This window comes from Diaphorina citri, unplaced genomic scaffold, assembly GCF_000475195.1.
Source record: "Diaphorina citri unplaced genomic scaffold, Diaci psyllid genome assembly version 1.1 scaffold108, whole genome shotgun sequence".
Classification (NCBI taxonomy): domain Eukaryota; kingdom Metazoa; phylum Arthropoda; class Insecta; order Hemiptera; family Psyllidae; genus Diaphorina; species Diaphorina citri.
Genome location: NW_007377545.1, coordinates 58,360 through 70,529, shown reverse-complemented (window position 1 = coordinate 70,529; position 12,170 = coordinate 58,360). Strand labels below are relative to the sequence as shown.

Below are 12,170 nucleotides of genomic sequence, written 5' to 3'. Positions count from 1 at the left end.
AAAAAGTAAGTAAGTAAATTAAGCCTACCTACTCCATGATCTAACATTATGTGAAATTTACTCCGTAATAAAATAGTAGGGTAGGATAATACTAGAATACCAAGCTGAATGAGAGATAATTACTCAGTTTATTTTGCGAATCTTTATGAATTAGTATTTAATAATCTAAATTTCTCAGTTTTTCTGCTCTTACATTTTAGGCCTGTTTATCTAGGATAACAAAATAAATTAAATCAAAACAATAAAGAAAAGAAACAGAGGAAATAAATAGAAAACACTCAAACAAAACAAAATGGATAGATATGAACAAAGGAAATACATTGACTGAACAAGATAATAAATTTTTGTGACACAAACTAATTATTTTTCGTCAAGTGTCAGATAATAATAGATTTAATAGAGATACTGCCGTGCCCATTTACAATACTAATCAGATGAGCAGCGTTTATTGCGTTTTTAGTAGGTATGTTTTTAGGTACTTATAAAGACAGGGCTGGTAGGTACTGAGGTGCGAAAAGATAACAGAAATACAGCACTGTAGGATCTCACATCTATTTTCTCTCTTCGATACTGCCGTGCCCATTTACAATACTAATCAGATGAGCAGCGTTTATTGCGTTTTTAGTAGGTATGTTTTTAGGTACTTATAAAGACGGGGCTAGTAGGTACTGAGGTGCGAAAAGATAACAGAAATACAGCACTGTAGGATCTCACATCTATTTTCTCTCTTACTACATAGTTATGATCTGAAGCTTGTGAAAAATAAATAATCATCTTTTATTTCATTGCCGTTTTTTATAAATGCTCTGGACATAAAAATAAAATAAATAAGAACCAAACAGAAATGAAGTGACAAAAACAAGAAACAGAAAAAAGTAAGGGTATTTTGTGTTTTATAATTTACTTTGTAAAGCATTTGATAACCAGTCCATTGAGTCATTCAATCCTTCACCCTCCTTGGCAGACGTTTTGAAAATTTGGAATGTTCTATCTTTGAGGTTTTCAAGGCCTAGAGCTCGATGCACCTCAGCCACTGACATGCAATTCTTCATGTCTTGTTTATTTGCTAATATCACAAGTATTGCATCTCTTAGTTCTTCTTCCTAGAATTTGAACAAAACAGTTTAGATAATCAGAACATAGCAAACAAAACATAGCTTAGATAAAGATAAAACAGTTTAGATTATTTTCAAACAAGGTAAGCTCTGCAGCTTAGTATAGGTCACATTAGGTTTACACAATTCTAGGCAGAATCTAAGTTTTCACTGCTTGGATTTTCGGGTTGAACTGAGCCTTGTGAGGACACTCTGCCTCATAGCTGCTTCTAAGGGAGTAAAGAGTGCATTACCAGTGTGAGAATAAATACATTTCAATTAATAACAATAGTAGGTATAGGTGAAATTTAAACCTTCTAGAGCTAATTTAGTTTAACTAGAAGATTAGCATGGAGATTGCTAGGTACCCAGTATGTATTAAGTACACAGTTCAATCGACTGGACAGAGTTTATTTTTATTGCTATAGTATTACTTATTTCTTTATTTAATCATAATCAAATATGTCATAAAAACACTTTCCCAAAAATTGGATTTTTGACTTGCATCAGTAGCAATGAGTCAACAGGCTTGCTTGGTAAAGAAACGGGTTTAAATCTCAACCAATGCATTTGAATAGTTGGTCACATAATGAGGAGTAAAATCTGTTAACACAATGAGACATTTTAGCCATGGACAACAGTACTAAAGGATGCTGTAAAATGGTCTGCATTGGTAAATTGTGTAAAAATAAAATAACAAATAGGTAAATAAGGGGTATAAAATTTATAAGTAATAATAAATTACCCTTACAATCTAAAGGAACCGTTCCAGGTAATTAGGACTGAAAAGTCTGCTCGCATAGGGCTGAAAAGTCCCTTTACTCCAGCAGTAGGTTACCACTATTATTGTGGTCAAATTCTAAAATTATTTTGAGGATAAAATTCCATACCTCCGCTGGGATTGAACCCACGCCCTCATGTGTTTACCAGGCGAGCGTCTTGACCACTACACGAGCCAGTTATGATATTTTTTAACGATACTGGGACTCGAACCTCGTTTAAATTCAATTTTTAATTGCCGTTCTAATGAAAAAGTTCAAAGAGTTGTGACGTCAGATTTCACGTCAAAATGTGCAGAAACGCTTGCGGCGCTTGCGCACAAACAAACGAAGCGGGAGTCATAAATTATGACGTCATCGCCTACGAGAGCATATGCCGTGACGTCAAACTTCACGATTTACCGGTATTTTTTAAATCGATTTATCTCGGTATCTAGAGGTCGTAGAAGAAAAAGAAAAAATCCGTTGGTCCTCATTTTTCCTGCTCTATGACTTTGAAACATCACCCAAGTAAGGGCAACTGATCTATTATAAATCCCAGATAAAAAATGATTTTTTTTCTTTTTTACTTTGTTTTTTCGCCTTCTCATCTAAAATGTTACGCGAAAATTTTCCTTTGGAGATTAATTTTATTTCCCTTGAAGTGCCGACGCGACGTATCATTCAAATTCCTAGGGCAATAGTCCCTAAGTCAGGATAGGGCAGCACCCAAGAGTGCTACCGGTTTATCCCAAAGGTGAGATTAAAACAAAAAGACACACGTGTGGTACACATTTACCATTAAAAGGCGGTATAATTGGCTAATTACACTATTTTTGTGTCTAACTTTACGTCATCACTTTAGCAGTTCATTTTATTTTACCCGAAGCTTAGCGCATAGAAGAGGCCCGAAGTAAAAGCATTCCAAATGTATGACACATTGCATACCTACTTAAAAGCACTATTTCCAGGCGGTAGGTTTATATTGAACGATAGGCGACTGGACGTTCTTCTTCACGAGAGAAAATTGAAAATCAATCTTGAGTAGAAATCTTTTTGCCACAGGTAGGTAATATTAAATTTAATTATATCTACCTATTTAGACATCTGCATTTTACCCTCTTTGAACCTATGCATAGGTCGATTTTGGATCTGGAAGTTGGTGTACCTATCTATTTCTAGGTTAAATCTATACCTATGTCCAAAATTCTAAAAACTATATTGGATAATGTAGTAGGTCTACAGCACTTTACGTAGTGGAAAAAAAGTAGGTAGGTACCTACCTTTCGATGTACTAAAGTAAGACACCTCATTCGTTTTGCCATCAATACACATGACTCCCTCTTGCCTTTTTCCTCTACTATCCCTTATTACTTTAACTTTTATTGTTAATTTTACCTTGTATCAGCTGTACCCACGACTCCCATGAGCAAAAAAAAAAAAAAAAAAAAACATAGGAGAAAAAAAAAAGGGGGCGTACCCACCAAGAAAAAAAAAAAAAAAAAAAAAAAAAAAAAAAGAACTCTGGTTTGGTGTGTTTCGTGCTGCAAGCCATTATCAGGAAATTTCAGTCTGAGGTTTACTTTTGGCGTCATTGTGAAATTATGGAATTCCATTTGGATTAATTAAAACGAAAAGTTATAGAAAAGGAGAGACAGGGGAATGCTGGGAATAGTGACGTACTGTTGTGTGGGAAGTAAACATGAAAATAGGGAAGGAATTCTTTTACTTTGTCATTACATTTTACCATGGTTTTATTGTCCTTTCTTGGGTTTTCTTTTATAGTATTTATTTTATCTTCTATTTTTGGTGTCTTTCAGTTAGTAATGAATGAAAAAGATTCTATAATATTGTGGGACCACCATTTGAGAACCCATGTTAATCTTTTACTTTGTCATTACATTTTACCATGGTTTTATTGTCCTTTCTTGGGTTTTCTTTTATAGTATTTATTTTATCTTCTATTTTTGCTGTTTTTCAGTTAGTAATGAATGAAAAAGATTCTATAATATTGTGGGACCACCATTTGACAACCCATGTTATAGAAGATGTGCAAAAGAAGAATCCTTATTCCGCTCTTGTATTGAAACCACCCACCACTGATCGATACTCATCTACGAGTAATACCTACAAGTACTTAGGTCTAGAGATACTGATTGCAACCAGACATTATCTATTGTTTTTCTTTCGGTCTTGTCAACGGATCCATTTTCGGTTCATTTCTCATCTATCAACCTAATACCTAGGTACACTGGTAAATATTATTCCCTGATGCTAATGAAGCATTAGAAGCTGTTGTAGAACGTACTACGTAGGGATGACGCGTGTCTTCTATGTAATCTATGTAATGCTCGATTTATTTAAACACGACTTGAAAGCGTGATCGAAGCATGCAAGTAGATAAACTTTTGGCCTGTAAATTTCAAACATACAATTTGAAATTAAAATATCAATCGTAGGACTGAGATAAGACCGATTGTATAGACGGTGTTTTTGATAATTGATAACTAATTATGCAATAATTAACGTATCTACGAGTGATAATTTGTATATACCTTCATATCCTATATACGTGTTTCCAGTTTCCATTCAAACATTCAGACGTTGAAGAGAATCAAACGCCTTACGAGCTATTACGCCATAATGTATTTTTCGAAGTTCTCCTGAGCAGACGCAGTTCTCAGTCTAAATTATTGAAAATTTAATATCGGATTTTTTCTCATCTTGAGAAAATTTCTTTAGTGCTTCAAATTTTTTCAGTCGTGTTGTCGATGTGCCGTGCCGAAATTAAATAAAAATTGGTGAGAGTGGGAATTATTAAATTTCGTGAATTATTTTTTTGATAAATAAAATTAATAAAAAAAAGTGCCAGCAAAATTGTGCGTTTTTAGAAGCAGATTTTTGACTTTTTACTGAATTCTGTTTTCATGGTAAGTATATGCTTTTATGTGGATGAAATGCCTTAAATATTATTTATTTTATATCTATTTCATTGTGTCTGCTATTAACTTTAATTTATTATTTAGGTTTGTTTGTAGAGGTACCTGCCTATTTTTTTCTCAACCTATAGGTATCTCGACAAGATACAAGCTTACATAATTTAAGTAGGTAAGTCAAACATTACAAGATATTTGATTTTTTTTTTTTTTTTTTTTTTTTTTTTTAGCATTCCTGGGCCTAGTTTCAAATATGATGACTATGGAAATAGACATTTACCTACATTTTGAGTGTGTGAAGTTGTGTGACATAATTAAGTTTATATTAACATAGTCTTACCCATTGTTCCAATATGTATTTACAATGTCAGATGACAGGAAAAGTGTCTTTGTGTCCAAGATGTAGCTGGAGTTCAATTAGAGTAGATGCTAGCTTCCTAGACACAGGCAATCCTGGATAAACTAAAATTCAACGGACAGCTTTTTCTATTTAGAGGTCCCACATTCTAACTTTCTAGATTATAAGGTCTGAAAGGAAAAGAACAATAGGTATATTGCACTTGGTTACTTGGTAGGTACTGTAAAAAATTCTACTTTAAGCCTGGTACACATGTTATGATTTATTTTTCAAACTGATGTTAAATTTCAGTAGGTACTATGAAAAATTGTAGTAATTATGTGTACCAGGCTTCAAGCACAGCAAGTTTCACAAGAAACATCACTAGTTTAGAGTCTCGGGATGAAGAAAAGAAAATTGTAGTAATTATGTGTACCAGGCTTCAAGCACAGCAAGTTTCACAAGAAACATCACTAGTTTAGAGTCTCGGGATGAAGAAAATCCCAGGAAAAATCTGTCTGCTTTTTCTATAGGTCCGATTTCCTTGTGAGAGGTTAGGTATTTACTCAAAAAATCAAGGGCCCAGTTTTTCTCTACTTTTGCCAGGTTACTAGGTATTTTAGCCAGGTTTTACTGTATTTTGTAAAATTTGTTACCAATAGGCAATTCACTTCCATTGTAGCATAAGCAAACTTATGAAAGCAACTGGTTTTCACTGTTGTACACTGACAATGGGACACGATGCTTACTGATTTACAAGATATCACTCTCGGTAAAGCCTACTTTTAAGGAAAATCTGTCAAAAAGTTCAATAATTTAAAAAGAAATCGAGTGAAAAGCTTACAAAAACAGGAAAACTTTCTTCTTTTTGTTCATTTGATAAATCGTAAACAAAAAACTCAGGAGATAAGAAAAGTTTTTTCTCTGTGCATATTCAAGGAGGTTGATGAACGCTGGATACATGTTTTATTAAAAAGTGAAGCCAATCTGCCAAATGATATGATGGGCACCATAACGTCATAATAATATAACATAAATATTACGTTATGATGGGCACCACAACGGAAAAAAGTGAAGCCAATCTGCCAAATGATATGATGGGCACCATAACGTCATAATAATATAACATAAATATTACGTTATGATGGGCACCATAACGGGTAAATAGGCAAATTGGGCACCAGTGGCACCACCATCCTGATTCACTTCATTAATTTTTCAATTTACCTACCTACCTATCCTATCTACAAAAAAGTCAAACTAAACTAAACCTTGAAAAAATGTAGGTGGTGCAATTTTACATACAAACATATGAATAGATTCTATATAGGTAGGTACTGGTATTAGTATTAGGTAATTAGCTGACTACTGTAGGCTAGAATGGATCCATTGCCTGGAATCGAGAATTTTTTAGTTATTCTTCGGGTTAATGGAACCAGAGTAAGCGAATACCTTGCTAGCAGTGTCAGCACAAAGTTTAATTAACAATGAAAATCAGCAAAATAGGCAAGTATAGGTATTTTAATAATAATGATAAAATCGCTGACGGTTGAACCAGTTAGATACATTTACGAATCAAGCAGAATGGCATATTTTTGAACCACCGCTAACCGCCATTTTTTGTAAGTATCGAAATATGGGTGTTTTTGCCATCTCCACTAAAATAGATATGAGTGGTTTTGGCATCTCCACTAATAGGGGTGGTTTGGCATAACCACTAACTCCAGTTTGCGAGTCTCCAGTATAGATTACCGTATACCAATATTGGATTATATTCAACTACAAGTATCTTTATACCTACTGCTAAGATACCTAGCTACTGTGTTGTAGAAATATTTATTTATTTTATAGTGACCAAAAACCTCATGTGGGTAGAGGTAGGTACCTAAATATTTTAAAAACTGCTTAACATTTAGAATTCAGTACAAGTCGTGAATTTAGTGCTCGCAGTCTACTGACTGCCCACACAACCGGACGTTGGTCATTTTACAATATCTAGTTATAGCTATACGAATATGTACATTGGTGGTTTTGATCCATAGTATGGATCTTCTGCTTTAGCCATCAGTACTCATTGGTATTTGGAGCTGATGATCGATTTTTTCGGTTCTTGTAGTTTTGATATTGTTTAATTTTTTTTCCTTTTTGAGAACTTGGAGTTTTATTTATTATTATTATTTAATAAAAGACTTAGTGATTTTCTTCGGCAGTAGATGGTAAGCATTTTGAAATTTATTTTTAGGCGAGGACCTACTTGGAGGAAAAAGAGCAGTTTCTGAGTAAATTTGGCAGAGCAAAAAATTATACGAAAATCTAGTGTCAATATCAGTCGACTTCTACATAACCTTGATACCAAAAGTCCCATTAAAAAAAAAATCGAAAATTGCGTTGTGGGAGGTTTTTATCACTAGAAGCCTTTGGACTTTGATCCTCAAATTTCGAACGGACACGTTAGGTACATTGTACTTTGTTTTTTCGCCTTCTCATCTAAAATGTTACGCGAAAATTTTCCTTTGGAGATTAATTTTATTTCCCTTGAAGTGCCGACGCGAGGATAGGGCAGCACCCAAGAGTGCTACCGGTTTATCCCAAAGGTGAGATTAAAACAAAAGGACACACGTGTGGTACACATTTACCATTAAATGGCGGTATAATTGGCTAATTACACTATTTTTGTGTCTAACTTTACGTCATCACTTTAGCAGTCCATTTTATTTTACCCGAAGCATAGCGCATAGAAGAGGTCCGAAGTAAAAGCATTCCAAATGTATGACACATTGCATACCTACTTAAAAGCACTATTTCCAGGCGGTAGGTTTATATTGAACGATGGGCGACTGGACGTTCTTCTTCACGAGAGAAAACTGAAAATCAATCTTGAGTGGTAATCTTTTTGCCACAGGTAGGTAATATTAAATTTAATTATATCTACCTATTTACCCTCTTTGAACCTATGCATAGGTCGACTTAGGATCTGGAAGTTGGTGTACCTATCTATTTCTAGGTTATCTATACCTATGTCCAAAATTCTAAAAACTATATTGGATAATGTACCTAGTAGATCTACAGCACTTTACGTAGAATTTGAACAAAACAGTTTAGATAATCAGAACATAGCAAACAAAACATAGCTTAGATAAAGATAAAACAGTTTAGATTATTTTCAAACCAGGTAAGCTCTGCAGCTTAGTATAGGTCACATTAGGTTTACACAATTCTAGGCAGAATCTAAGTTTTCAATGCTTGGATTTTCGGGTTGAACTGAGCCTTGTGAGGACACTGCCTCATAGCTGCTTCTAAGGGAGTAAAGAGTGCATTACCAGGCGTAGGACTGAGATAAGACCGATTGTATAGACGGTGTTTTTGATAATTGATAACTAATTATGCAATAATTAACGTATCTACGAGTGATAATTTGTATATACCTTCATATCCTATATACGTCCAGGGTGAGAATAAATACATTTCAATTAATAACAATAGTAGGTATAGGTGAAATTTAAACCTTCTAGAGCTAATTTAGTTTAACTAGGAGATTAGCATGGAGATTGCCAGGTACCCAGTATGTATTAAGTACACAGTTCAATCGGCTGGACAGACTTTATTTTTATTGCTATAGTATTACTTATTTTTTTTTTTTATTTAATCATAATCAAATATGTCATAAAAACACTTTCCCAAAAATTGGATTTTTGACTTGCATCAGTAGCAATGAGTCAACAGGCTTGCTTGGTAAAGAAACAGGTTTAAATCTCAACCAATGCGTTTGAATAGTTGGTCACATAATGAGGAGTAAAATCTGTTAGCACAATGAGTCATGGACAACAGTACTAAAGGACACTGTAAAATGGTCTGCATTGGTAAATTGTGTAAAAATAAAATAACAAATAGGTAAATAAGGGGTATAAAATGTATAAATAATAATAAATTACTTATATCTACCAATTTAGGGTACCCTTAGGATAATTCCACAGGATACATTTTTTTCTTACCTTTAACATAGCTAGTAATTCTTCTTTGGAAATCCCAATTCTGTCACGGTCCGATGAATCTACTACATAGATAATGGCATCTGTGTTTGAATAATAACAACGCCAGTAAGGTCTGTAAAGTGAATAATAGAAAATATTCAAGTAAATAGGTAAGTATCTAAATATCTAAAAGATATTACAAACAGTTCACCCAAGGGTTGTAAGGGTGGGATATAAAAACCAGTGATTACATACCTTATACTAGTTTGACCACCCAGGTCCCAAACTTGGAATGTTAAATTCTTATAAGTAACTTGTTCTACGTTGAAGCCAATGGTGGGTATCGTAGTGACAACTTCTCCAACTTGAAGTCGGTAGAGGATTGTAGTTTTCCCAGCACCGTCCAAACCAAGGATCAAAATTCTCATTTCTCTATATCCGAAGAGTGATTTGAAATAACTGTACACACCCGCTCTTGTATTGAAACCACCCACCACTGATCGATACTCATCTACGAGTAATACCTACAAGTACTTAGGTCTAGAGATACTGATTGCAGTGATTGCAACCAGACATTATCTAGGTATTGTTTTTCTTTCGTTCTTGTCAACGGATCCATTTTCGGTTCATTTCTCATCTATCAACCTAATACCTAGGTACACTGGTAAATATTATTCCCTGATGCTAATGAAGCATTAGAAGCTGTTGTAGAACGTACTACGTAGGGATGACGCGTGTCTTCTATGTAATGCTCGATTTATTTAAACACGACTTGAAAGCGTGATCGAAGCATGCAAGTAGATAAACTTTTGGCCTGTAAATTTCAAACATACAATTTGAAATTAAAATATCAATCGTAGGACTGAGATAAGACCGATTGTATAGACGGTGTTTTTGATAATTGATAACTAATTATGCAATAATTAACGTATCTACGAGTGATTATTTGTATATACCTTCATATCCTATATACGTAAGTTTCCAGTTTCCATTCAAACATTCAGACGTTGAAGAGAATCAAACGCCTTACGAGCTATTACGCCATAATGTATTTTTCGAAGTTCTCCTGAGCAGACGCAGTTCTCAGTTTAAATTATTGAAAATTTAATATCGGATTTTTTCTCATCTTGAGGAAATTTCTTTAGTGCTTCAAAATTTTTTAGTCGTGTTGTCGATGTGCCGTGCCGAAATTAAATAAAAATTGGTGAGAGTGGGAATTATTAAATTTCGTGAATTATTTTTTTGGTAAATAAAATTAATAAAAAAAGTGTCAGCAAAATTGTGCGTTTTTAGAAGCAGATTTTCGACTTTTTTCTGAATTCTGTTTTCATGGTAAGTATATGCTTTTATATGGATGAAATGCCTTAAATATTATTTATTTTATATCTATTTCATTATGCCTGCTATTAACTTTCATTTATTATTTAGGTTTGTTTGTAGAGGTACCTGCCTATTTTTTTCTCAACCTATAGGTATCTCGACAAGATTCAAGCTTACATAATTTAAGTAGGTAAGTCAAACATTACAAGTAGGTAGGTACTGAAAAAGGGAGCGACTATACGAGCATTACCATAATATTCTTTTGTCTATTGTAATATTGTACCTACCTACTGAAGAAATCTCTTGGGATGATGAAACATCTGGTTCGTTTATCTAATACATAGGTATCCGAAATCTTTGTACCTACTCGTACTCATTAATAGTGTATTATTAGCATTGATATGTAGATAAGGTAGGTATCAGGGTATCAATTAATAATTTGGAATAACATTTTGGAAGAATCAGGATGGTAAACTGTATTCTTTTGTCTATTGTAATATTGTACCTACCTACTGAAGAAATCTCTTGGGATGATGAAACATCTGGTTCGTTTATCTAATACATATCCGAAATCTTTGTAGGTACTTACTCGTACTCATTAATAGTGTATTATTAGCATTGATATGTAGATAAGGTATCAGGGTATCAATTAATAATTTGGAATAACATTTTGGAAGAATCAGGATGGTACATTGTTATGGTACTTACCACCGATTTCAAAGGTCTACAAAAAAGATATGAAGCCATTCGGTAAATCTGATTTGTTTGGCACGAGATTTCAAGAAAATTACACAAAACAGCAAATTTTGTCAGAATAAATATTATTTTAGGCATTTAATGCCTGAGGCATTCTCTTCCATCGTAAATCTTTTCGGTAAATCTGATTTGTTTGGCACGAGATTTCAAGAAAATTACACAAAACAGCAAATTTTGTCAGAATAAATATTATTTTAGGCATTAGTTTGGGAAATTTTGCAAAATATTCCAAAAAAGAGTAGGATTAATGCCTGAGGCATTCTCTTCCATCGTAAATCTTCTTGTGTCACAGAAAAGTACAATATCCTACTACCTACACATAATAGGTAGCTAAAGCTGTGTTTTGTGGTCTCTTATAGGTACCTAGTGAACATGACTACTAAGTAGGTATATCGCAGAACGGTTTAAATTCAAAGTCCATTGATTTAACGATTTTAGCCCAAAGGTTCATCGCAAGTATATTTATTTCAACATTCCAACACCGTACGTTCATTTCCTCAATACTTGGGTTTCCTGATTAAAAGTTTTCATTTCATTTTTATGTTGTTGTTGCTGTTATTATTATTATTTTTGTACTGTTTTTCTGAATCAGGTAGGTAGGACCATCATTAGGTAGGTATACCTAGTTTAGAACAAGTTCGGTTTAGAACATATCTATGGGTTCCTGTGACGGTAGAGGTTTGGTCATTCGACTGTCAGTAATTCGAGGACAAAAGTAGATAATTAAACAACAATTGTTTAACCTGCAGCGTAGACTATACTGCAGCTGAATTCCGCCGGGGAATGACCTGGAAATAATCGCATTGGCCTATTCACGGTCTGTGAGTCATTTGTGTATAAAAAACGGAGTAGAGTGGAAAGATTGGGGAAAGAGGCGCTTTGAGAAACAATATATTGGAGATTCGGATTTTGTATTCTTAAATATTTAGCGCTGCCGGAATGTGACTATCGGCAGCGCGAATCCGGGGTTTGATATTTCTAAGACTAAAAACACAGTG

General features: G+C 34.0%; 2 protein-coding genes and 1 long non-coding RNA gene across 3 annotated transcripts in view; 1 reads left to right on the top strand and 2 right to left on the bottom strand.

The window, feature by feature from the left end:
• Positions 1-624: 624 nt before the first annotated feature.
• On the bottom strand, positions 625-10,058 carry LOC103524608 (ADP-ribosylation factor-like protein 1). Its single transcript, XM_017449676.2, has 4 exons — positions 10,053-10,058; positions 9,352-9,620; positions 9,118-9,229; positions 625-1,103 (listed from the first exon to the last, which is right to left on the bottom strand). The coding sequence occupies exons 1-4, from the start codon at positions 10,056-10,058 to the stop codon at positions 894-896; spliced, it is 597 nt and encodes a 198-aa protein (XP_017305165.1). The 3' UTR covers positions 625-893.
• LOC113465452 lies at positions 5,123-6,002 on the bottom strand. Its single transcript, XR_003390161.1, has 2 exons — positions 5,782-6,002; positions 5,123-5,316 (listed from the first exon to the last, which is right to left on the bottom strand). It is a non-coding gene; the product is annotated as an uncharacterized LOC113465452 (long non-coding RNA).
• Positions 10,059-10,102: 44 nt separating the features above from the next.
• The window catches only part of LOC103524615 (glutamate synthase 1 [NADH], chloroplastic), a 44,143-nt gene continuing 42,075 nt past the window's right edge, over positions 10,103-12,170 (top strand). Inside the window, exon 1 of the mRNA XM_026819972.1 lies at positions 10,103-10,428. Within this exon, the coding sequence (XP_026675773.1) occupies positions 10,426-10,428 (3 nt within the window). The 5' untranslated portion in view covers positions 10,103-10,425. The remainder of the gene's footprint in view (positions 10,429-12,170) is intronic.